This window comes from Camellia sinensis, chromosome 14 (assembly GCF_055761805.1).
Source record: "Camellia sinensis isolate YWXY chromosome 14, ASM5576180v1, whole genome shotgun sequence".
Lineage (NCBI taxonomy): Eukaryota > Viridiplantae > Streptophyta > Magnoliopsida > Ericales > Theaceae > Camellia > Camellia sinensis.
In genome coordinates, this window is record NC_138974.1 from 40,999,419 (window position 1) to 41,026,585 (window position 27,167).

Below are 27,167 nucleotides of genomic sequence, written 5' to 3' on the forward strand. Positions count from 1 at the left end.
TTTTTTTTTTCATGGGACTTCCGTCAAACGGTCGCCGGAGACTCGTCGGAATGTTCAACATTGCCGGAGACTCGTCGGAATGTTTAAAACATGTTATGAAACTGTAAAATTTTACAGTTCTAAAAAATGTTATAAAACTGTAAAATTTTACAGTTTTAAACCATGATTCATTCCAGCACAAAAAAAAAATTTTGAAACTGCAAAATTTTACAGTTTTCACCGCCTATAACTAAAACTCGAAAATTACTTGTTCAGAATTTGAAAATTTTCTCATTACAAATCTGTGTGATATCCGTACAAATCTGAGTCATTACAGATCTGTTTCAATGATATTATAGATCTATTTCATCATCAACAACAACAACCATAGATCAACAACTATCCCAAAAAAAAAACTGTAAATAGAGAGAGAAAGAGAGAGAAATTGACAAAGATATATACACAAATCTGTTCAATCTAAGCACAAATCTGAGGATGAGCGTCTTCTTGTTCTTGTTCTTCATCGCCTTCTTGTTTGACTTTAGGACTGAGATTAGGGTTAGAGGAGGAGGCGTAAAGAGGGAAGCAAAAAGCAGAGAGAGAGGAAAGGACTTTTAGGTGTACTCAAAAAGTTATGGGATTTAAATGGTATCCACATGTTCCACATGGGACATATGGATAATTTCTCCAAATAAATAAATAACGCATTAAAGATACAGAGTTCATCCAAACACTGTTTAATGTTTCCTTACCACCGCCAAAATCGTCCGCGAGAGTGAGAGAGAGAGAGCGCGCGCCACAAGAAGCTCTGCTCTGGCAAAGCGTCCAAGTTGTGCGAGTGCTCAACGGCTCCGAAGTTGTAGGGTTGTCTAAAAATGTCACCTCCTCCACAAACCAAACGACACTCTCGCACACAGACCAAACTCTCAGCACCCACATTCAACGACCACTTCAACGCTCTGCTCATGCTCCTCCTCCTCCTCCTCTTCCGCGTCCATCTCATCGTCCGTCCACTCTCCGGCGTATCTTCTCCTCAACTCCATCCCCAATCTCTGATTCTGCAGTTTCAATGGAAGATTGGGATCGGAGTGTTTATTGTCTCCAAAGAATATCAAAATCCATGTAGTTGAGCTTTTCTCGTCAATCAAAAATGGTATGTCAAGTTTTTGGATTCATATTTTGCATAATTAGGCAATGCGGATCCAAATGTTCGTTTGATTTGATAAGTTTCTATTGTTAGTTTATATGATCTGTAATTTTACTTCCTTGCGATTGAAAATTCATTGTCGGCCAATTGATTGTGTTTGAATTTTGTTATGCATTCGAGTGGAAATGCCAATCTGAAAAGGAAAACACTATAGATTGAAAAGAAACAGATTAACTCATAAAATGAGAAATAGATGCACTGAGGAGCTGACTGCCTCGAACTTGCACGCAGAGTGAAGATATTGTATTTCGAGATAATCTGGTGAAGATGTGCTCTTGTAAGTATATCCATTGAAATTCCAAAGGGAAAAACTAGTTAGAATAACAAAGTTACTTTACATCATGCACTTAGTAGCTTTAGGACATAAGAGCCTCTACAGGATTTTGTTGCAGTATGCATACTCTTAACTCTTCTTACATTACTCATTCACACAATAATGATAGCGTGCGTACTTCTACAAGATTATTTGATCCCATGTTTGGAGGTTGGTGAGTTGTGATGTCTCTTGGAAAGGTTACATAAGATTGCAACACATAGTGGGTGTTAAGGATGGTGCATTGAGATGGGTGATGTTCATGTTGGGGTGTTCAGGTAAAATCTTTCTATGGGTTTTGGGTGGATCATCAAGGTACATCTCTCTATTCACCTTCAAAGGTAGGCTTATTTGTTTCAATGGTTTGGGTGCAACCTCGGTCTGTGTTGGGTGTTATAGAGTTGGGGTGGAGCTAAGGTTGGGAAGAGGCGTCGGAAGGCTTGGTTGCTTGCTTCCCATTGTTTGCTTTGGTTGATTTGGTTGGAGCGTTATAGTCGAGTCTTCTGGGATGTGTGTTAGTCAGTTCCTTGGTTAGAGAATAGGCTTTTGTTGGTATTGCACAGTTGGGTTACGAGTTCGGTTGATTCTAATGTTTTGGTTTTTGTAAATTTTGTAAAGGATTTGATTAGTTATAGTTTTGTTGGGCCCGTTTGTGGGTTGTTTTTTTTGGTATTCTTTGCATCGTCTTGATGCTTTTCTACTAAAGTTCTATTATTTATCGAAAAAAGAAAAAAGGTAGCTTATGTATAACTATTGGTAATTTGATGCTCAAATGCCACATTTTGGTATTGGTGTTGTATGTGCAAGTGCAAACCGAAGTCAGTTAACCACCTATTTATTAATTTTCATATGGCTAGAGAGCTTTAAGAGATGATTTGGTCATGTTTAGGGTGAATTGCATTTTTTCCTAGAGGATGGTGGACATTCATTTTTTTTTTTTTTTTGGATAACTGATGGTGGACATTCATTGTTGAAGAGGAGGAGAGTTGTAAAGAGAAGAATGAAGGCTTTAAACATTGGCATGTTTGTGTGTGATGTGGATAATTTGGGGAGAGCAGAAGCATTGGTCTTTATAGGGTATAAAGGAATCTCTTTTTTTTATCTAGAGAAGATTTTTTACTGTTCTACGTTTTGAGTGGGGATTGGTGAAGGAAAATGAAATAATAAGGGAAAAGTGAATGAAATATGAATTAATCCCCCCCACCACACCACTTTTTCATTATTTTTTTTCTTTCCTCCCAAAATTTCCTTCTCAAATCTGTGATCTAAACACAACCTTAATTGAGTAGTTTTTTCAAGTAGAAAGTGGTGTATAGGATCCTATGTTGTTTTCTTGTTTTAGTTGTGGAAGTTGTATATAGGCAACACTACCTCTTGGTTCCTTTTCGTCAATAAATTGTCACTTGTATAAAATAAAAACAAAATACACATGATCAACATAATATAAAAATGAAATATAAAGTAAAAATTAAATTGATAATGAATTTGCTAGATACCTCAAATTGTCTGCATTGATTGACTCAGTACACATATAAGGTTACAATATGTCAATATTGTTAATGATATCTATGGATAATAAATGACTCAATACCACCTTGTGGTGTCTTTCAGTAACTAGACCCAAGCATGCTACCAGGAAGAAGTCATTGTAGATAGCCACCTAATGAACTCAAATCTCTCAAGCTTTTGGAATAGAGGTTTTGATGCGTTTATTTTGGTTGTATACTAATGCCAGTGTAGGTAGATGTCATGATCTGTTGGTAAATAGCCTTTGGTGCATTCATTTGGGCTGTTTACTTGTGTAGTGCCATTAGATGTCTGGAGATGTTGGTGGATATATTGACATTTTAGATATCAACTTAAATAAACGGAACACCAATGCAGATTGGCTGCGTGGATATATATTGGTAGACATTTAAAAACTGCATGGATATATATTTGGAAAATTGTAAGAGTAGCACTTATAGAAGATAAGTCTAGAGAGAATAGGTTAAGATAGTTGGTCAAGTACAACGATGATGTATAGATGCAATGGTAAGGAAGAGTGATATGATCACCATAAATGGAGATGTTAGAGGGAGGGGAAGACCTAATCTAATATGGTATGCAGTAGTAGAAAAACATATGAATTTATTTTATTTAATCGAGCATATAGCCCTTGATAGATCAAAATGGCGAAAACGCATTCATGTAGCTGACCCCACTTGATTGGGACACAATACTTAGTTTGGTTTGGTCCTTACCTATTTCTCTGCTGTTTATATATATGTGTGTGTGTGTGTGTGTGTGTGTGAGATATATGTTTGTTGAAGTGTACATGTATGTTTTTTATTGATACATCTTACAAATGGAACGTGGTTACATATACAGAATCTTCTATGTCCTGTTTGCTATTAGAATTTTATTTTCCCTCCGTACAAATTTGAGATCTTAAGCTTTGATAATCTTTTGAATTTCACATGCAGGGCACTCCAGTGAATATCATTGTAGGTTCTCATGTTTGGGTTGAAGATCCAGATGAAGCTTGGATTGATGGACAAGTGTCAAATATTAACGGGCAGGAAGTTGAGATCCAGACTCGTAATGACAAGACGGTAAAAATATTACATCAACTGGACATTAGTTATTGTATCAATGTGATGCATTTCTAGAAACTGAAGTTCATAGTTCTGCCTGCATAACCTAGGTCCAAATTTTTATGTGCTGATCAAATTTTAGACTTCAATTTTATCACAAAACTTCTTTAAATTTGGGAATTTCTGTTTTGATTGGAATTGATGTAGGAGGACTTTATTTGCTGCCTGGTTGCTGCAGTAGGTGCCTGAATACCTTTTGTGGATCTCTAGCAACAAACAGAAAACCCTGGTAAAAGGAAAAGAAAACAAAAAGAAACAAATGGATTCTAGGGTTTGAGAGCTCCTAAAATGACTTAGCATGCTAATTATGGGAAAACTAACCAGAATGGGCACCTGAAAGTGTTGCGGAAGGGTTAAAGAAATTTGTTTCCCCTTAAGCTTTCTAACCCCAGCCCTTGATACTATTCAAGAAACTATGTGAAAATCGCATGACTGTATTAAAAAAGACTTGGACCTTAATAAGTCTATGAAACTAATCACAGACATGAAAATTTAGAGCTACATATATCAATAAAGCTGAACTTTTGAGAAAACAAGTCTAAACTAACTGGTGGTCCTGCAGCTTTGCTTGAATTCAATGCTCCTCCATAACATATGCAATCAAATCATGTCTGTTGTTTTATTTTTGTTACCAGTGGAAAACGTTTCTTCAGATTAGAAGGCGTAATTCAGGTGTGAAGAGGATTTTTTTTCTTCATAAATTTATTTCAAGTCCACAAATGGGGCAACAGAAGTTTTACACAAATTTCATTAATAAAATATATTTATCACATGGAATCCTGAAGAAAAAAAAAATTAGTAAAACATTTTCCAGGAACTGACTTCTGTAGAAACAAACAGGTCCTTTGGGAAAGATATGCATGTATCGCGGGGGTATGAATATATCTAGTAAGGTTTTGTATTGTTGGGTGAAGGGTTTGGTGGATCTTGACGTTTTGACTTTTGTCGATTTTGTGGAAGATTTGTTTAGTTAGTTTTGCACCTGGTGTGGGGTGTTGGTTTTCCATTTGTATTATTTGCATTGCCTTGATGTTTTCTTAATAAAGTTTGATTATTTATCAAAAATATATATATATATATATATCTAATAATACTTGAAACAGTTAAAAAGAGGTTTAATATTATGGTAAAGATAGCAACTTCACTTGCTTCAAATAATCATAACTCAATGAGGAATACAAGATGAAACTGGGAAGAGAAACCTACAGTTTGGTAGCTGTATCTGCATTGTCAGATACTTAAATTATACTGATGACTTAAAATGTTAAATTAGTAGTCATTTTTACTCGGAAGATTTCTGAAAATTGGATACTTCCAGGGTTTTGTTATTTGTTTATTTATTTATTTATTTATTCTGTTTGCATAAATTCACTCTCTGGAAGATTTCCAACTGCTTATATTGTAAATGAATTAGTTCATTTCTTCCAAAGTACGCTGTTTGTGTTGTTCATTTTTTCTTTGTTCATATAGGGATGTCTGGTTTTTAATTTTGAAAGTCAATCAGTTGTGTTAGACAAAATTTTACTATACTGTAGATCATATGCTTATCCTGGTTGATGAAGGGTACTTTTGGCCCTCGCATGTATTCCTCAGTTTTTCACGACTTTTTGCACTGTCTTATTCGTCTTGTTCTAATAAATAACCACTTTCTATAAGAGTTCATTTGCCAACCCTTGTTATTGGTTGGAAAAAGGTATCACTTTGGATGTATCCTTAATTTTTCAAGTGAAATAATAAATACCCGTGCAGCTTGAGGTTTACATTGTAAATGAATACCTATGTTAATTTTGTAATTTGGCTACCTTCATCTACTTGAAACTTGTCTTCTACTTCCTATGGTCAGGTTGTTGCAAAGATATCGCAAATTTATCCGAAGGACATGGAAGTTTCTCCTGGCGGAGTTGATGACATGACTAAGCTATCATATTTGCATGCGCCTGGAGTTCTACAGAATTTGTCGACTAGATATCAGCTCAACGAAATCTACGTATGACTGTCTTCACCTTTAGTTTATATTATTAGTTATTTAATGTTCATGTTGGTGAGAGAAAGCAATGAATTAATGCAGCTATGGGCGGCTCTGTCATAATATTATGTCCTAATCTGACATTATCACAGACTTATTCTGGAAGTATTCTTATCGCCGTTAATCCATTCCAAAGACTTCCTCATATGTATGATGATCACATGATGGAACGATACAAGGGAGCACCATTTGGACAACTGAGTCCTCATGTTTTTGCAATTGCTGACGTTGCTTTTAGGTGACCTTGTACTTTGTTAAAATTCTGTAGAGTTTGTTCTTAAAGGATGTTTCAACTGGTCTACTAAATTGCTTGAAATGAACCAGGGAAATGATCTATGAGGGCAAAAGCAACTCCATTCTGGTCAGTGGCGAAAGTGGGGCTGGTAAGACAGAAACTACCAAGATGCTTATGCGCTACCTTGCCTATTTGGGTGGCCGTAAAGGCACTGAAGGAAGGACAGTTGAGCAGCAAGTTCTAGAAGTAAGATGCATGATCTAACTCTAGTTTCATGCTTATTATTGTTTAACTCGTCAATGGGGCTAGTGCTGGTAAGGATCATGTAAAGTCCTTGAGGCTACCATTTGAAGTTCGAATTCTGCAACAGGGGCTATATATCTAATAAGACAGACACATAGAATTGATGCCCATCATGGATACTAGTTTTTGTTGTGGTCATCTTCAAGATAGGTGTGATGGTACTCTGAATGTGGACACCAAATGCAACACAAAATATTATCAATGTCCTTCCTATTGACATCATGCTTCAGTTGGAGGTGCACTTGCGATTATCATGTCTTACAGACATTTCTTACTTCAAAATTAACGTTAAATTAATAGAATTTAGAGTTGTATTATTCATTTTGTTTTTGTCCACATTTCAATTAGCATTTTTGATAGATGGACTTACATTAGTAAAAGGAGAAAACATATCTGTGTGAGCTATGTTAAGAATTAACCCTTCCTAACCAAGATCGGTGAGACACGAAATAACAAACAAGAAAGAAAATAATGAATTAAACAAATCATACACACAAGAACACAAGGATTTATGTGGTTCACTCCAGAATAGGTTACGTCCACGGCTGTTGTAGTTTTCACTATGATCAAAAAAATACAACTTTCTCTTAACCTAAAAGAGACGCCCCATCATCTATTTATAAGTATAAAATTAGGGTTACACGGAAGCACATGGGAAGGCCCCTCCCCCCCCCCCCAAAACCCCCCATTGGACCTAGTGTTTGAGTGAACAGCAAGGTGAGTGAACAGTACTAATTAAGGTCCACCGACCCAACAAGCTAGAGGGTCAATCAACATCATAACCTAGGCCTATAGCAAAATAATGAGATCCAAGCTCCACAAGAGATAAATAAATGAACACTTCTAAAATAAGCGACCATTTCAGGAACTGATCTGTTCTTCACTTAGATTATCTGAGGAATTTGTCACATTTCAGTCTGGACTGTTATGTGGCTTTGAGAGGCCCTTTCCAGAAAATATGATATTGGAAATTCTGTACCCTACGAAGCCAACAACTAATGAACTTTCATGATGTATTTGCTTTACTTTTTGCAGTCCTCTATCTGCTATTCTGCTTAATAGAAATTTCCTCATAGTATGAAAGGGGGAAATACATAAGGAGAGAATTGGCAAATTCAGAATCTTGCTTATTAGATGGAGGATGCTGGATGGAATTAATCCGTTTCCTCAACATCAGACATGCATTATGAGGAACCTTTTAATGTACTTGGATCTTTTTTCTGGAAATAATTCTGAAAGCAGATGATGCAGGATGCAAACCTGCCGACTTGAGATTTTGTGTTTCTGAAATCATCAACTTCTTAATATTAATATGCATGATGTGATTTGCAGAAAATTTATGGCTTCTGTATGGATATCTTTTGTGGATTTGTAATTGATATACTGGTCTATCAAATGCAGTCAAATCCAGTTCTTGAAGCATTTGGCAATGCAAAAACTGTTCGAAATAACAATTCCAGGTGAAATCTCTTAGTCATTCTATGAACCTGCACTCTTTCACATACATAGAAAAATGGTGCATTTTTCGAAATGTTGTTCTTAATAATACTAACTTGATTTTAATTATTGGTGCAGCCGCTTTGGTAAATTTGTTGAGCTTCAATTTGATAAGCATGGAAAAATTTCAGGAGCAGCCATTAGAACTTATCTTCTTGAGAGATCTCGTGTTTGCCAAATTTCAGACACAGAACGCAACTATCATTGCTTTTACCTTCTTTGTGCAGCACCACCAGAGGTAGGTTTTTCGCCAGATGTTCTTTCATATTTCAGATCCCTTGATGAAGGTCTCTTAAATTTATAGTCAATACATGCTTTTAATAGTTTCCAAATCTCGTCAGGAAATTGAGAAATATAAGTTAGGAAGTCCTAAAACGTTTCGCTATCTGAATCAATCAAATTGCTATGAACTTGTTGGTGTAAGTGATGCTCATGATTATCTCGCCACTAGGAGAGCCATGGATATTGTTGGAGTCAGTCAGCTAGAACAGGTATTGCCTTGGATCCAAAAATATTTTTGCTGCATCCATTTTAGCTCAATAGAGTAAAATTGGGAATAACTTCTCTGTTTCTCTTAGGATGCAATTTTCAGAGTTGTGGCTGCAATTCTTCATCTAGGTAACATTGAGTTTGCCAAGGGAATAGAAATTGATTCATCTATTCTGAAAGATGACAAATCAAAATTTCATCTCCAAACAACAGCAGAACTTCTCATGTGAGACTAGATCATTGACATTTTCATGGTTTGATATCTTCCTTTTGGTGGTTGATCCTGTACAAGTTAGTTTAATTCGTGTTTCAGGTGTGATGCTGTTGCACTTGAAGATGCACTACTAAAGCGAGTAATGATCACCCCAGAAGAAGTTATTAAGAGAACTCTTGATCCTGTTGGTGCAACATTTAGCAGGGATGGCTTGGCTAAGACAATGTATTCCCGCTTGTTTGACTGGTAAGATAAGATTGTTTGGATTATTGCTTTCACTCATATGGTTGTTTCTCAGGAGGTTTCTTGTTGCTGGGAATAACAAAAAAGTTTTTTTGAGGTGCTGATATGATGCTAAGGCTGCCTAATTTTTATTATATTCAGGTTGGTTGATAAAATTAATGTTTCAATTGGGCAAGATCCTAACTCGAAATCTTTGATTGGGGTTCTCGACATCTATGGTTTTGAAAGCTTTAAGACTAATAGGTAAGGGTCAGTTTTTAGGGAAGTATGATCTGATAGTGAAATTAGCTATTCAATTATTTTGACTGAAGGTTTTATACATTCATGGGCACAGTTTTGAGCAATTTTGTATTAATTTCACAAATGAGAAGCTGCAGCAACATTTCAACCAGGTAAATGTTCATATTATTTTATAATATATTCAAATCCACTTTCTCAACTTACTGTTGAAGGTTGTGGTGTCATTCAGCATGTGTTCAAGATGGAGCAAGAAGAGTACATAGAAGAGGAGATCGACTGGAGCTACATAGAATTTGTTGACAATCAAGATGTCTTGGATCTTATCGAAAAGGTTCCCTTCTTTAATCTAGTCCCTTGGCTTGGCATTCAATGAACTCATGTACTCTTGTTTTGTAAGATATATTTCTGCTCTGGACCTAGTCTATAGGCAAGGAACTTTACATAGGGTATCACTGCCTGCCTTAAAAGGACTTAAGCAGGAATTCATCCAGTTCTAGTGTTTCCAAAGACACCAGCCTAGTGGGCGACAACTTGGCCACAAGGGCCATTCTTCATTTAATCGGTAGGACACAATAAAATATATTTGTATGTAGAAATGTTGAAATCTAGGCTATTTTCTTTTTGGATATATTTTGGCAGATGCATATTACAATACTTGTCATTATTATCTGAAACTGAATAAGAAAATGAATAAGGTTCAACCGTTATTAAAGATGAACGGAATGCATTTTGCCAGATAAAGAGCAAATTGTTTATCCAACAAAGGGAGCTTGCCGGTAACATGAACCTTTCCTTCACACTGAAACAGGTTTTCTAGTACCATATGTAAAGCCCTTCTCAAAAGTATAAAGCAGCTGTTTGGTGTAGCTTCTTATACTTGAAAGTCCTTCGTGTAAAAGGACTTTGTAGGAAGAACTTCATTTATGAAAAGATGTATGTTTGGTGAATGGTTTGTTTGGAAGTCCTTTGATGTTGGTCTAATTTAAAACAACCAAACATCATGTTTGTGGGGCCCAACATTTAAGATGAATATCAAACATGACCTTGATGTCTTTTTATATATACATGTAAATATATATTTCTAAATTAACAAACGTATATTGTAATGTACAGAAAAAGTCAAAAGATATGAAACTAACAATAAGGATATTAGGGGTATTACTGGCAGTTTATTACACAATAAGGATAGTATGGAGAATACAAAATTTTCACTTAATCTCACCAAACATACCAAAAATAAAAAATAAAAAATAAAAAATAATAATAATAACAATAACAATAAATAAATAAAATAAAAGGACTTCTATTGTCTGAAAAGAAGTCCCCCCTAACTCCATTCTCTTGCAGTCACCCCGGTATGATAGCCTTGGATGACGGGGAGATAATCGCTATAATAAGAGGACTGATTTGATTCCAAACTGTAGTAGGAGCACTGACATGAATGAATTATGGCAAGCAGTTTTGCAACCTTTGAGTGCTTTAACTACAACTTTCTTCTACTATGTTGTTGACCAAGAAAGTTGTGAAGTCACTTTTAAGAAGCATATTACATAAAAATACTTTAATTGCTTTGTATTTTAAGATGAGGTGGAAATCCATTCTCCCTTCTATTTAGGATTTTTTGTACCTTTACATTAGATCCTTGGAGGGTTTTACAGAATCTGATTGTAGAATTTAATCGAGGATCATAATATCCTAATGAAAAAGAAAAATTACATAATAATTTAATTTGAATAAACATTTCTTAAAAAATATACACAAAAAAAGCCTAAATTATACTAAAAAGAAGTGGAGATATTATGAAAAATATAATGGTTAGTGTAAAATGTAAATACAATATTATACAATAGATTTTTTTTTTTCTTTTGCATTTCGTAAAAAAATAAGGTGGAGAAGAAGCATTTTATAACAGAACACTTGGCACTCTTCAACAATGTATAAAAAGAGAAGGAAAAGTATTTAATAAAGTTGGATTGGAAAATCGATTGAAAATTTAAAAGAGTGATTCCAACTATAAGGCTTGTCGTTAGCATCACTAGTAATGCAAGTTTGAGTCACGGAAACAACCTCTCTAGAAATAAGGGTAATGTATACATCTTGCCCTCCTAGACCCTGCTTAGGCTGAGTTTGTTCTTTTGATGAGTTAGTTTTATGAATTACTGCAATTATTGCAATATTTGAATGTCTATTTCTCTAGTTTGTTTTTCTTAATCTATTTGATTCAGTCACTTATTCTTTATTCATTTGGACCATATAAAATTAATATTTATGCTACAAACGTAAGCGTTATAAAAAAATAACCTATATAATATGAAACAGGGCTTACAAATTAGATTGGTTAGGATCAGATTGGGATTCTATGATTCTATAAGATCTAACTCTCAAGATCGAAAGATCCTACCTTTAAGGAATTTTCTACACGATCATAAGATCTTGATCGAAATTTTGATAGCCATGTTTGTACCAGAAAAGTATATTTTAGTTTCAGATAAGTGCGTGTATGTCCTTACTAACATCATTTGGGAAAATGAAAATTTGGTAAATTTAGTGAACATAGATAATCCCAATAAGCAAAATAATCGTATACGACTTTATGATATATGCCCGACAGCGTGCCTTGTTTGAAGCTTTTTATCCTTTTGCTGATATAGTCATATTATGTATTCTTTGTTTGAGGTTTTTATCATATGGATACTATCCCAAGGTAGACATTTTCTCTATAGTACAAATCCTTACAATAGCAGATTGCCATATAAGGATTCATGTTCACATACTTATAATTTAGGTACTAGAATGATTACGTTGAAGTTCATTGATCAGTGTATCAATCTTTAAGTAACTTTATTTATTCATATTGCTTTTGTAGAAACCTGGAGGGATCATTGCTTTGCTTGATGAAGCCTGGTAAGAAAACTTTTCTTCATTATGCATGCATGTATATATGTTATGTGTATGTTTGTATGCTAGGAATCATGGACGTGCCTCGTAGGGTCACCATGTCCATGTTTTACATGTGCAGGATATTGGTATTTCTTAGACACATGGTTTGGCTACACGCGTTGGACATGTATCCAAAAGTGTGTTTTATTGTTTATTATTTAAATAATAATAATAAAATTCATATGCATTGGACATGAGGGGGACACTTGGATCTACCCCCAAGACACACGTGAGACACATCCAAGATCTTGGTGCAAGTTTGAAAAAAATATTATTGCTGCCCAATATTAAAGTGAAAAAGATGGATTTATACATTTTTATCTCTCCTCCGCTAGGCCTTTTTGATTTTTGAAACCCTAAAACCTAGCTGCTTCCAAATTATTTGTTAATGCTTAGGCTTCATAAAGGAGAGATTAGCATTGTTCTCTCTTCTTTTCCAACATATAAATGCAGAAAATGGAATATAATTTGTAATCATTTTCATATAATAAATATACATTTGTTTTTCATGCAAAAATGAATTGTTTGTTATTACTTTGCCATGTATAGAAATACAGTTCTTTATAATTATGTCTCTTCCAGTCATAATTTTTGGAAATTGAAATGCCAACATGTCATTATATTCTTCTCATGTCCCATGTCCCATGTCCATAGTTTGTGTGTGTATATATATATATTAATATTTGCATGTGTTTACATATTCATGCATGTATATGTCTGGTGTGCATGCACAAGTTTATTATGCTTCTTGTTTGTCAAAGCTGAACTGACCTTTTCATCTGTTTATCGTATGGACTTTTCTGTTTCCAGCATGTTTCCAAAGTCAACTCATGAAACATTTTCACAAAAGCTTTATCAGACATTCAAACTTCACAAGCGTTTTATCAAGCCAAAATTATCTCTCACAGATTTCACCATTGCTCATTATGCTGGAGAGGTGAGTTAGATTCCAGTCTTTCTATGTTTTTCGTAGTTCAATGAAATGTGCTTAGCACGGGCTGGTGTTAAGCGGGAAAAACAAAATATATATGTGGGTTTGCTGTTGCATTAAAGCATTTTCATTCTTTTCTTTTTAGGTGGTATATCAATCTGACCAGTTTCTAGACAAAAACAAAGACTATGTTGTTCCTGAACATCAAGATTTGTTGTGTTCTTCCGAATGTTCTTTTGTAGCAGGCTTGTTCCCTCCACTTCCACAGGAAACAACTAAATCTTCTTCCAAGACTTCTAAGTTCTCATCAATTGGTTCTCGTTTTAAGGTGTCTTATCTTATATTGTCTATCTTACGGTTCCTGAGGATTTTCCTCTATAAATTGGTTATTGAAATGTAAATTTAATAAGGCTATGCCATATATCATCAAGAATTTGACACATACTTTCTGCTATAAGATGTTTAAATTGATGTTTTAATTCAATTCATGCAGCTACAACTTCAGCAACTAATGGAAACACTAAATTCTACAGAGCCCCACTACATTAGATGTGTGAAGCCAAATAATCTCCTTAAACCGGCAATCTTTGAGAATGTCAACATCATGCAACAACTACGCTGTGGTGTGAGTACAATCTTGAATTTGGTAATGTACTTACTCTATGAATATTATATTTAAAACTTGTGTATTTCATGCTTGTTTTTGTCAATGTAGGGTGTTCTAGAGGCAATTAGAATCAGTTGTGCTGGATACCCTGCTCGTAAGACATTCTTTGAATTTCTAAATCGATTTGGCCTTCTTGCTCCTGACATTTTGGAAGGGAAGTAAGTATTAGTTGATGTTCTAAACTGATAGAGATTGTAGTATTTGCTTAAAACATTGGGGTGCTCAGTCAACTTGGAAGCTCAGACTGAGTTTATCATTTAACATGGATAGAATCTTATATCTAAACTTGTTTCATGTATGAGCAGTAATGATGAAAAGGTCGCATGCGAAAAGATTTTGGACAGGATGGGTCTTACAGGTTTTCAGGTAGTATAAAGTTGCATTTACATATTGATAAGCTGGTTATTTTGTGTGAACCAAAAACTTCAATCATAACAATCTCAGATTGTTTGTTTACTCCTGGTTTGCATATTGGCCTTGGCTAAATGCTTGCAGTTTATATGTAAAATTTGATGTATAGAGAAATAGAGAGAATGAATTATGTATTATTGATTGATGTTTATTGATTTATTGATAGATACAAGATTGATTAATTACAATTCCTATACAATCTATATATAGAAGAAAATGTGGTAGTAGGTGTAGTGGAGGTGATAGTGGGTTAGGTGAAGTGGAGTGTGTGGTGAAGTGGAGGTAGGTGAAGTGGAGTGTCTGATGTATATTATTGATTGATTGATAGATACAAGATTGATTAATTACAATTCCTATACAATCTATATATAGAAGAAAATGTGGTAGTAGGTGTAGTGGAGGTGATAGTGGGTTAGGTGAAGTGGAGTGTGTGGTGAAGTGGAGGTAGGTGAAGTGGAGTGTGTAGTGGAGTAGGTGAAGGTAAAGATGGGAAATTCTAACAGCCCCCCGCAAACTCAAGGAGGAGAGAAACTAACCAACTTGAGTTTGGAGAGAGTAACAAAACAAGAAAATACATAAAAATAAAAAAAGGATAGGAGACACTGTATGGTCATGTCAGACCGTTGGTGAAGACACTGTATGGGGTGTCATAACGTTGTAGAGGACACTGTATGGTGGTGTCAGACCGATGTAGAAGACAGTTTATGGGGTCATGTCGGACCGTTGTAGAAGACAGTTTATGGGGTCATGTCGGACCGTTTGTAGAAGACAGTTTATGGGGTCATGTCGGACCGTTGTAGAAGACAGTTTATGGGGTCATGTCGGACCGTTGTAGAAGACAATGTTGTGACAGTTTACGGAGTCTTGCTGGACCCTTGTAGAAACTAACCGGAATTAATGTCGGGACAGTTTACAGAGTCTTGTCGGACCCTTGTAGAAACTAACCGGAATCTATGTCGGGACAGTTTACAGAGTCTTGTCGGACCCATAAAGGAGCTAACCGGAATCAATGTCGGGACAGTTTACAGAGTCTTGTCGGACCCATAAAGGAGCTAACCCATGTTAGAATTTCCCATCTTTATCATTCCAGTACCTCATCATTGCAGCTGGACCTTCTGTCTCTATCTCTTCTAAAATAGGCTTCAAAGCAGGATCTTCTTTGATGAGCGCCATTCGTTCATCAAGCTGGTCTTTGTGTGAAGGATTAGCCAGGTTCTCAAACACGGTGGACATGGACGGATCCTGCATCAACGCATTACCAAGGCGCTCAGCCATTGTCATAAATTGGGGGTTTTGCATAACCTGTTGCATTGTGGAGTAGTACTGTTGCGAATCAAATTGAGGGATGCCATCTTCAGCTGGCGCACCATGAAAAGTCTTTTGGAGCTGCTCTGCCATCTGGTTAAATGAAGGGTCTTGTGCTATCTGTTCGGCTAATTCCTTAATGCTTGGGTCATTGAGTAGGCCCGTCATAGCTGAGAAATCGAAAGGACTTGCAGAAAATCCAGCTCCTGTAGGAGTTGGTCCTTGTCCTGATTGTGTGTCCATAGAGGATGATTCAGATTTTGGACTTTTGTTCTCTGCCGTACCAATCTTTTCATCTGCACTGCAAGATGCAGGAGGATCCTTCTGCAGGTCCTTTAACTCCTTATGAATCCTCTTTGAAGCCATAACAAACTCTTTTCACAAGGACAAGACTCTCACTATTGAAGGAAGAGGGTCGCGAGAGAAGGTGTTAAGGCTCCGAGCTATGCGATTCTCAGTATCTGCAAGTCTCGTCGCCGGAGGAGTAGCCGTAGGCGTATCACGCACTGCTGTAGCGCCACTGGAACGATTAAAAATTTTGCTTCAGGTACAAAACCCACATAACATAAAGTACAACAGTGGGGGTAGATGAAGGGACTGCAGCGACGGGTTAAGGTCAACAGTGGGGGTAGATGAAGACGACCGAGACGGTGGTGTATGGGAGGACAACAGTGAGAGGATGGGCAGTGGTGGTGGACTCGAATAAATTTCAAGGTATGTGTAGAAAATTCTAGCGGATTAGGTTGAGGTCCGGCGGACGGCTAAGGTGAGGTTGCCGCCCGCCGGTGAAGCGAAAAATACTAGGGGCTAAACCTGCTTTGATACCATGTAAAATTTGATGTATAGAGAAATAGAGAGAATGAATTATGTATTATTGATTGATGTTTATTGATTTATTGATAGATACAAGATTGATTAATTACAATTCCTATACAATCTATATATAGAAGAAAATGTGGTAGTAGGTGTAGTGGAGGTGATAGTGGGTTAGGTGAAGTGGAGTGTGTGGTGAAGTGGAGGTAGGTGAAGTGGAGTGTCTGATGTATATTATTGATTGATTGATAGATACAAGATTGATTAATTACAATTCCTATACAATCTATATATAGAAGAAAATGTGGTAGTAGGTGTAGTGGAGGTGATAGTGGGTTAGGTGAAGTGGAGTGTGTGGTGAAGTGGAGGTAGGTGAAGTGGAGTGTGTAGTGGAGTAGGTGAAGGTAAAGATGGGAAATTCTAACATTATATAAAATAGGTGTTAGGAAACTTCTAATCTGATATTGATGTATGATTAGAATTGAGGTGTTAAAGGATTTTTTAGGCTAATTTAAGTGTGAGGTGGTTAAAACATTCAGGACTGTTAAATTTGAGAGGTATCCTTGTTAGGCATACACCTCGTGGGTTAAGTTTTAATCAAAAATTTACTGTTACCACTTGTGCACGCTATGATCTCGAGCTATATCTCATTTGGCCATCTTTGATTATATATACACATTTTTTGTTCTTTTTTGAAGCAATTAACTGTACTTTTATTGTAACAATTTTAAACTATCTTTCCCTTTTATTGTACTTACTTTTAGAACTCAGTTATGTTTCTTTGTTGAATTATGTTCTGGTACAGGTTATTTTCATTTTATTTAATTTGGATCAGATGTTAATAATGCCTTATTGTTATCTGTGCTATAGTGCTGCATAGAATTGTTTAAACACATATGTTCATCTTTCAGATAAGAATTTTAAAACATATATTCAAGTCATCGCCTTTTTTTTTTTTTTTTTTTATTTTGAAACAATAAAAAAATAGATAACTTCTTTTGCCTTGTGTTCTTGTGTCTCTACGGCACCGGGGGGAAGGGAGCAGGGTTTATGTTGTTGTGCTTCATGCTTTCTCCTTAGGTTGCTTTATATATATAGCTAAAAAAAGGGTGTAATATCATTATGGCTTCTTGGTTTATATTCATCTGCTTGCTATATTCCTCTTAAATTAAAGTTTGTAAATGGTTTTGCAGGTAGGAAAAACAAAGGTTTTCTTAAGAGCAGGTCAGATGGCTGAGCTAGATGCACTGAGAGCAGAAAAACGTAACATTGCAGCAAAGACTATTCAAAAGCAGAGTAGAACTCATATTACTCGCAAACAGTTCATTGCTTTGCGGAAGGCTACTATATGCATACAATGTATATGGAGAGGTGTGTCAGCAAATCTTTGAGCCATGAAATCTTTCCCTTGCTAGAAGTACTGCCTTTTCCTGAAAGCATGTTCCCGAATGTATCAGCTGATGCACTTATTGGAAGGATATTTATCTTCTTCATACATGTAGTTTGTTGTTAATTTTATTCATTTCTCTTTTATTTCCTTGCACGATTGGACTTAGCTGCCTATTTTCTTGTTTTTTCATATATTATATATAAAGATCCACTATTTTTTTATTTGATTACGACTTTTAGGAAGACTTGCGCGCAAATTATATGAGAACATGAAAAGGGAGGCAGCTGCTCTTAAGATTCAGACAGATTTGCGTAGGCACTTGTCCAGATGGTCCTATATCAGTCTTAAGTTCTCAGTGCTTGTCATGCAGACGGGTTTGCGGGCTATGGCTGCTCGTAATCAATTCAGATGTAGAAAGCAGGCAAAGGCGTCAATTATTATTCAGGTTATTGAATAGTTGGTTCTGTATTGCTTGAAAGATTTAGCTTGATGCACATTATGTTTCCAAAGTGTGACTTTTACTTAAAAAGAAAGAGAAAAAAAAAAACTGCAGGCCCATTGGCGTGGTCATAGAGATTTTTCGTACTACAAGAAACTCAAGTGGGCATCAATTTTTACACAATGCAGATGGAGGGGGAGAATAGCCAGGAGAGAGCTTCGAAAACTAAAGATGGTAAGTAGCAGTGTTCTCATGCTATTGAAGTTGTACAACATGCACCTTGTCATTCTCTCAATTTCTGGGGCATCAGTGACAAACTACAAAGTTGTAAGAATAAGATATGATCAGATTGGTAAGGCCTATACACTGCTTAGAGCATGAGAGCACGATTAATTAATTTGGGGACATTTGAAGTGGCAATGATGAGCATCCATGCATTCTTAAGGCATCCATGTGATATATTTGTGATCAATGAAATCACAATAATTTTTGTCATAGGCATTCTCACTTAACAGGTAGACATTCTTGTTGGACACCAAAAATAGAGTTATCCATACATCTACACACTCACACAGACACACACCGACACACTGGCACACACCTAATTTAGTCAGGGTGTAGTCTGTGTGTTTATAGAGCATAGAAGTTAATAAATGGTATTGTTCCTACATGTCAGTGTAGAAGTTTGTATGTCTAGCAATTCTCTAATATTTGAGTGCAAATGCAATATTTTTCAGGCCTCAAGAGAAACAGGGGCACTCATAGAAGCAAAGGACAAGCTGGAGAAACAGGTGGAAGAACTCACATGGCGTTTGCAGTTGGAAAAACGTTTGAGGGTAATATATATATATATATATATATATGTTATGCAAATGATAAGTACTATAACTTCAGCAGGACATGTAAAGTTTGATCTATGACTTTTTTATGATGAGCATATAATCTGACTTCGGAAACCTCCTAAAAAGAAAAAGAGCTGTAACCCGAATATGTCTGTTCTACAGAAGTAAGCACTGCAGAAGTTTTCTTTACTGCTTAATAACTTCCATTTCCAATAGCTTGGACTGTGGTGATTATGCTATTTAACAGAAGTCATGCTACATGTTTTTTTGGCTTCCAACTAAAGTTTAAAATCACATGCACAGATTGATTTGGAAGAGGCAAAAGGGCAGGAGATTGCAAAGTTGCAAAACTCATTGCAAGCTATGCAAAGCAAAGTTGATGAAACTAATGCATTGCTTGTTAAGGAATGTGAGGCTTCACGGAAGGCATTTGGAGACGCATTATTTGTTGTCAAAGAAGCTCCACCGCTTGTCCAAGATACTGAGAAGTTTGAGACTCTGGCTACAGAAGTGGAAAACTTGAAGGTTTAGCTCGTCACATATTTTTCCCCTTTCTTTTTCTTTCTTGTTGGTTGCCTTAAGCGCTACCTTTTTCAAGTGTGTCATCATTTCTTTGCACAGCAATGAAGAGAAGCTGAGAAATTGATATCCCAGAGGGAGTGAAATTGAAAAACAAAAAGTTATAGAAAGCGATAAAGACTAAAGAATTTGAGGTCAACTGCAAATTATTTTTTTGTAAATATAAACAAATTTGAGTTAATTTTTTCCACGTAATCTCATGGAATAGGGATTCATATGTTTGAGAGGTTCCATTCCAGTAGAAGATTCCTACAAGTAAGGTTGAACGATCATTTTGCGAAATGAGATTGTTTTATTTGCACAATGAGTTTTCTGTTTTAGCTTGTCCATTGTGTTGGCATGTCTCTCGTTACATACACAAATCTTCTCCTTCTTGTTGTTGTTAATAGTTATTCAGTATTATTTTTTAGTTTATGAAACCTTATCTAGCTTCTTCCAATTCTATTTCCTTAATATTTACCCTGGTTTTATGTTGCTTAGGCTTTATTGCAATCGGAGAAACAACGAGCCGATGATTCTGAAAGAAAATGTGCAGAAGCCCGTGAATCAAATGAAGAAATGCGTAAGAAGTTGGAAGAAACTGAAAGAAGAGTTCATCAACTTCAGGAATCTTTGAACAGGTAGCATTAGTGCATAAACTCTTTAGGTTGATATATATTCACAGTTTTGAAGCTTTGAAATTGGATATACAATTCATCAAAGTGCACATGAGCAAGATATATCAAAATGTTAGGTCAAATTAGGTACTTTATTGGTTACCATCAAGGATTCTGCCTTTATGTGGTTAAAATGGCATTATTTTCTTCTTTGATCTGATATCTATGAGATCCAAATGCTTCAAAATTTCTTTTGAGGTCTGTTTGAGCGACTGTATCCCTTCCATTCTTCTTCAGACTTTACAAAAGGGAAGGTATATTTTTTTTTTTTCTCTATGTGAGGAGTATTGTTGGTTGTTCCAATAATGTAGTTCTTGAGATTTCAAGTTTTATGGTTGTAAGTTGCTTGGTATATGTAATTGTAATCATAGTGGCAATATTGAATAGACTTAGTTTCCTATGGCTGGAGTTCACATTTTGATTCATTGGTAATGGAAATACCCTAACATTTTTTCTGTTCTTGTACTGATGTAAGATCAACCACCTGATTTACATATACCTGAAAGGTCAATGCAGAACTTGCTGACATTATGAAAGAAAATAGCAATTACAAGTTCTAAAAACACCAGAGGACAGTTCAGCTTTCCACAGTTCTCATGCTGGGGGGAATTCTTAAGAGTGGATTTGAGGTGGGAGCAATCCAAGAAGCTTCCTTATGAATCTCCCATTTGTAGATGAGATTATTGCAATTTATGGATTTAGATGGGCCAAGTGACACATTGAAGGTGTATCTTTTTGTGTTTTCAGATGGTGTTTTTGTAACGTGTAAATGTTAGAAAGAGTGAGTTGATTCCAAGAGGGGAACCGACAAATTTGGCAAGTCCTTTTTTGCTATCTATTTGGAGAGGAATGAGGGAGGAAATTAGAATTATTTGATAGATCGGGAAGTGTTGTGTTGTACGTATCACATACACGAACACTTTACCAACACTAACACGCTGACACGTCAATTTTCAAAAGTGCAGGACACTACATCTGGGACATTTTAAAAATTTATATTTTTATAAATATATTATGTTAAATATGTGAATAGTTTATTTTTATAAATATGCTATGGCTTCCGACCACCTTAGCTCTGATACCTTGTGACATAATACAATGTAAAGAGAGAAAGATGCCATATTATTGTATATTATCCTTAACACCTACAATACGAAATTAATTAACAAATTAATGCTAATTAAATAGAGAGGAACCCTAATGACTAAAAATAACAAAAGTACAAAAATACTTCTAAACAAAATATGACATATGAAAACATCCAAGAGAATCTTTTTCACAAGTTCTGCTAAGTATTTTTTGGTAATCTGATAACTGCAAGGTCTGAGATTCTACTTTTGGCAACAAGATGGTAAAATTGTTCATACTTTTATTTTTTATCCATTTGACTATTCATGTTTTTATCTGAAGGCAGATTTGTTTGTATTTTCTAACACTTGACAGATTAGTGCATTGAATTTCATCTATTAGTCAAATTAATTCATATGGAGTGAACTTTGGTGGGATTGTTGCAAGGAAATTCTAGCAATGAAGTTGTGCTTCTACATAGATAGGTTTCAAATTAACAATCATGTACTACTGCATAAATTAGTAGCTTGGTGGCATGTCTGAAAATATGTCTCTCTGTATGTCTTGTGGGGTTATGGGAACATAACCTTTTTAAAGTAAATTTAGTGTGCTTGGGATAGCAATAGTGCAATTTCAGTGAAACCTTTTCTTTGATCTCTTTATGTTTTGCTTGTGGTCTTTTGTTTCCCCATACTTCTAAATTTTATCATTGCTTTTGTTGATGAAGAAATCAATAATTGCACATTTTCCTACATTTGGTCACTGGAGAATATATATTTTGAGTTAGGTCCGTATGTTTCATCTCTATTCTGGGATCAAGTTTGTAAATTCAGTCAAATGGAAAGATGCAGGAAAGAAAACAAAGAAACAAATCAACAAGAAAATGTAAAGAAGGATAGTGAAGAAAATGTGGAGTGTTAGGAGAAACAAACTATTTCAAACCATCTAGATACTTGAGATAGATATTTTAATTAATTTGTCAGAGTTCATTTGACTAATACTAGATATGATCTAGTGTGTCTCAGGATGGTATACTGCATATCGGACCAAGTCTCAGAGCTGAAAATGATCTTGTCTACCTCGTCCAACTCGAGTTCAACTTCTGGATTCAATGCTAGAGATGATCGGATTGATGCATTGTCCGTTTCCTCTGATACTACATCCACCGACTCTGATTTTACTTTTCCAGCTCCTGCTTCAACTCCAGCAAACTTTTCTTCCCTCCATCCCCATGCTTTCCAGCTGATAGTTCAGGATCTTTCAGCGGCTGAAGTCTCAGGTCAGTCTAGTTTTCTTAGTGTCTCCTGTCTGCACTAGAAACTGTGTTTTTAGTTGATACCAAAAACATAATCCATCAGCTTGTTGTCTACTTGGTATAATACAAGTGAGAATACAATAATTCCTTAGGGAATTCTCACTACCAGAAATGAGAAAATTAATTTAGCCACTCATTCTATTTTAGTGTTGATCTTTACCCATCACTTCATAGATAATATTAGCTATGTTTCAAAGTTGGATGTCAGTTTTGTTTCAATAGGACATGTTGAAAGTAACTATATTCTGTATATCTTTTTCTCTTGATGTTGCGTTGTGCAGGAGCTGAAAACTGGGAAAGTGATCGGGAGGGGGCATTCGATGACTTCTTCTGATGGACCTTGCTCTTCCAATTTGTTGTATCTATGTTCCTGCTAGCTAGTTGTTAGTTCAATTAAATGTGGGCGCTTTGGCCATATACTGTAGGTACCTCACATCAATAGATTGTTACTTGTGCTTTATACAAAATGAGATTGATAATATCCTGACGTGTCATATTCTTCCTTCTATAGTTTACAGACTCACCCCTACCCCTTTAAAATCTGATATTCCATTTTTGCTTTAAGCCTAATGGACTTCTTAATTGATGCACAATGGGTATTGAGCCCTTATAATTTGGGATTGAAGACAATGCTTCGTCTAGTCTGTTTTTCAGATGAGCTTTTCACTACATGATTATATGTGGAATCAAGTGTAATAATCTTTGCAAAATAATTAACGATATTAGCCATCGTGATGATAGCTTATTCTCCACAAATAACATTTTGCATATAGCCTAGGCAATCAAAAGTTAACTCCTGATCAAAATTAAGAGAATCTAGATTATTACACTATTGGCAAATCTTGTGCAGGGACAAATAGAAAGGTCAAAAGTCTGGCTTGGTTCAGCTTTAGAACGGAAATTGTTGGGGGTGCTTCTGAAGAGGTCGAACAATCTCATTTTGCTGTAATTACTATTTCTTCTTAATATCATTCTGATACTACCCACCAAAATAGTGTGATATGTAGAAGCATACAGTGCCTTAAGGGACACATTGTCCATTTGCCGCCATCTTGCTGACTTTGTATGATGTGTCAAACATTCTGCTATCTGTTTGGGTTTTGGAATTAGGCATTAAGGATTTGATTTTGGTCCTTCCAAACTTATTTGTTCCTAGGTATATTGATTTCTAAAGAATAGAGTAGACAACTTGAATGATTCAATAAGCCAAGTTTTTCTCCTGTTCCATCTAGTTTCTTGCTCTCTGATTTCTTCGATTCTCCACATAATATTTAAATGCCTTTGTAAATCTCTCTCCATGGAAGAAAAGATGTTATTCCCCCTCCCACACTAGTACCAGTGGAAGGCTCGCATAAAGCAGCATCGTCTGATTCCCTTTTCATCAGGTTCTCATCCTCCACTTCTTCTAGCTTTGGTAAGTCTTCGTTCTTTTTCATTGGTTCTGGTCTATTCTACTTAATAAACATTTATCTTTTAGTTTATATCCATCGTGCCTTGTTCTCTTCATTAAATTCTATGCTTGTGTTCCATATTCATCTACTTGGGTTGTTAAGTTGTCATGTTGGGAGAGAACTGTGGAAGGAAAGATTGAAATTTTAGAAGAATATATTCATGAGCATATATTTACCAAAATGTTTTAGACCTTGTTGGAGTCTGGGTTTCTGCAGCTGAGTGTTCAAATCAGATGGTACTTCTAATTTGTAAATCTCTAAGTTCATGGCATATGAATTCCATTGTCTGTGTGTCAACTATGGTGGCTTTGATTGCTGCAAATATCATGTCCAGGCAACTAATTTTTTAAAAGGCTAATGAGAAAATTGTAGTTGTGAATCGCGCTAAGCCCAGGTGTAGGTATCAAGAGATGCCTTGATCTACAAAGAAAAAACTCAAGCTGTATCTCCTTTGCTAGCAGTAACTCAAAGCCCACCAGTATTTTGCCCACAACTTACTTAGCTAAGAAAAAGGCGTACTTTGATGAATAAAGTAAGCTCAGGGATATACAGTCGAGTCTCTCTACAAGTAAATTTGAAGGCCAACGGGTAAAGTATAGTTTGCTTAGACAGGAGCAATATATATGTTGGTCTTGGCTCATAGATCATCAAATCTGATTTAGTATCTGAACTGTAGAAGCCTTATGGGGTGAATGGTTTGAGAATAGTTCATCATTTTAGCGTTGGAATGTTTGAGGGAGTTGTCATTGAAGAATAGTTTCGAGTTGTATCGGATTCTTGTTGGAACATTTGGAGTTGTTGATATCTTATTCACAAGGAACAGTGAAGGATATTATTGACTAATAATCTGTAAATTTTTGTCCTTTAGATACATATATATATATATATATATATAAGCATTATATTACCAAAAAGAAGAATATAAAGTAAGGCTCAATACATGAACTAAAAGAGCACACAAGGACACGGCCGAGTAAGCCAACCACCATACAAAGGCGATACATCCACGAAGTCTATAAAGAAAGCCACTCACAAGCCCGAGTGTCTAGGCAAAAAATTGAAGAAAAACACCCTTTCAAAACCTGAGAGGGGTTGGTTCAGAAGAAACTTGTCATTTCAAGTGCAAAGAAAGAGCTCACCCCTCATAACCTGAGAGGATAGGTAACCACAAACAACCCACAAGATATTGGCTGAACTGGAACATTGGTGCTACAAGGCAACTGATGAGGTAATGATGTTTTGATTCTTGTAATTTGGTAATTTTTCTTCCCTATTTTTTTTCCCCACACGAAATGGCCTTTGATAGGGCCGCGTGGAGAAGAAGGATTCATGTAGCCGACCCCATTTGATGGGACTTAAGGCTTGGTTTGGTTTGGTTTGGTTTGGTTATTTTTTTCCCCACACCCCCTACTAAAGAAAAGGGATATTTTCAGTGTGCAGGTTCAGCTTGGGATGAGCTCAAGCATACATGAGAGGCTAATTTGCATCCCATGCTCGGAGTGCCCAAATGTTTCCAGCATTGTTTGTTGTGTCAATTACATTTAACAAAGGAATGTAAGTTTTCTGGAAATGTTTTTTTTGGAAAACTCTCCCTTTTTAATCATCCAAAAGTAATAATTTGTAAATGTGATACTGATTTTTCTGTTCCCTGATTCAGATCATACATCAGAACTTGATGAAATAAGTCATGACCTGTGTTCAGTAAGTGGACAACTTCTAAAATTGTAAACAAATCATTTATTAAAGCTACACATCTTCCTTTCTTCTGAAATGGGTCCAATTTTTAATCTTCCACAGGGTGCTTAGTATACAACAACTATCGAATCGGCATGACTATTGGGATGACAAGTGTAGAACACATAGCCTTTCTTCCAATGTAAGTATCTGTTGCTTCCTTTAGCTTGGCTGGGCTTTCAATCATTCTATTATCTAATAATTTTTAGTGTAACATTCCAAAATGTGCCTCTGGTTGGTGTTTCCAGAAGTGGATATGAGAAGTGGTTAAGGAGGCAACAATGTTGCCGATGATATATATTTCTCAAACTATGGTCAAACAACTTTGTCTCTCTTTTTATCCGGATGAAAATAGCTTAACATTTTCTACCACTGCAATCATGCATACCTCTTCCAACAGCCGTTGTGGATTTTTTTTTTTCCTTTCTTTTTTTTCATTTTAGATGTTGATGGGTTGACCATGTTAGGAATTGATACACAAAACTAAGATTGGTTGGTGTTCAGTACCTATTAAGATCGTAATATCCAATAGACCAGAACCTTAAAGAATGTTCGACTAGGATGACTTCTACTTTGTGATATTTTGATTGACAGGAATATCCAACATGAGGGTGTGCTAATGACTGAAGATTCAAATAACGCTGTAGGCAGTTCTTTTTTGCCGGATGATGATTTTAGGTTAGAGATGAGATTAAATCACATGATTGTGTATTTCTGCTGTTTTCTTTTTATTCATGTTCTGTGTTTCTGATTTCTCGTTCTCCAATCATTGTGGATTTCATTTTATTGCTTTTTAATTTTGGTATTTTGCTCATGGGAGAGGCTTTTCTCCAGTCCTCCAATCTAAGTATGTGGACCACCACAAGTCCTATTTCGATATTTGAGTTATACAACTTGGTCGGACTATTTTTATTTTAGAGGGGACAAGTTGCTAGTGAAACACTATTGCTCTAGTTACTTGATTTTTGCAGAACAACAATAACTTGAATATCTTTAAAGAGAATGAGAAATCAGTGCTTTCACCCCCATTTGAGTTGTGTTCATGTCTTTTCATATCTTGTAATTTTAACAATAATTTTTGTTATTTTTACCAACAATTCATCACAATGTTTTGCTCTTTGATTATTCAAGCAACCATTTTTTAATCCAAAGCTCATGTTAAAAAAAAAATAAAATCTCAAAGAATACCAACAACAAAAAAAAGAAAAGTAAACGATAGAAAACAGATTTGACCGGAAAGGGAG

The 27,167-nt window shown here is 35.7% G+C and overlaps 1 protein-coding gene and 1 pseudogene across 13 annotated transcripts; one reads left to right on the forward strand and one right to left on the reverse strand.

Moving 5' to 3' along the window:
• Nucleotides 1-703: 703 nt before the first annotated feature.
• On the forward strand, nucleotides 704-26,949 carry LOC114274198 (myosin-9). Of its 12 annotated transcripts, none has more exons than XM_028216069.2 (31): nucleotides 704-1,132; nucleotides 3,965-4,093; nucleotides 5,979-6,122; nucleotides 6,254-6,399; nucleotides 6,486-6,642; nucleotides 8,032-8,159; nucleotides 8,275-8,434; nucleotides 8,538-8,687; nucleotides 8,775-8,911; nucleotides 8,999-9,145; nucleotides 9,284-9,385; nucleotides 9,477-9,534; nucleotides 9,612-9,713; nucleotides 12,249-12,286; nucleotides 13,133-13,259; nucleotides 13,399-13,581; nucleotides 13,747-13,878; nucleotides 13,969-14,078; nucleotides 14,226-14,286; nucleotides 17,643-17,820; nucleotides 18,079-18,284; nucleotides 18,393-18,512; nucleotides 19,016-19,114; nucleotides 19,424-19,645; nucleotides 20,180-20,319; nucleotides 22,449-22,702; nucleotides 23,020-25,417; nucleotides 25,623-25,743; nucleotides 25,847-25,890; nucleotides 25,987-26,065; nucleotides 26,518-26,949. In XM_028216069.2, exons 1-27 carry the CDS (start codon nucleotides 1,130-1,132, stop codon nucleotides 23,070-23,072), a joined length of 3,486 nt encoding a protein of 1,161 aa, XP_028071870.2. In that variant the 5' UTR covers nucleotides 704-1,129; the 3' UTR covers nucleotides 23,073-25,417; nucleotides 25,623-25,743; nucleotides 25,847-25,890; nucleotides 25,987-26,065; nucleotides 26,518-26,949. The 12 variants fall into 12 exon arrangements, with proteins under 12 accessions (XP_028071870.2, XP_082763229.1, XP_082763233.1 ...); XM_082907103.1 differs by having other exon boundaries at nucleotides 8,101-8,159; XM_082907107.1 differs by lacking the exon at nucleotides 25,623-25,743 and having other exon boundaries at nucleotides 22,439-22,702; nucleotides 23,020-24,152.
• On the reverse strand, nucleotides 15,372-16,090 carry LOC145807967 (ankyrin repeat domain-containing protein 2B pseudogene; annotated as a pseudogene). Its single transcript, XR_014351415.1, has one exon. The product of XR_014351415.1 is annotated as an ankyrin repeat domain-containing protein 2B pseudogene (transcript).
• Nucleotides 26,950-27,167: the final 218 nt, after the last annotated feature.

Excerpts from the sequence above, each read along its gene's own strand:
- LOC114274198 (XM_028216069.2), top strand. Across the intron at positions 4,094-5,978 it reads AGACTCGTAATGACAAGACG|GTTGTTGCAAAGATATCGCA; the intron begins GTAAAAATATTA and ends TCCTATGGTCAG. Across the intron at positions 8,435-8,537 it reads TTTGTGCAGCACCACCAGAG|GAAATTGAGAAATATAAGTT; the intron begins GTAGGTTTTTCG and ends AAATCTCGTCAG.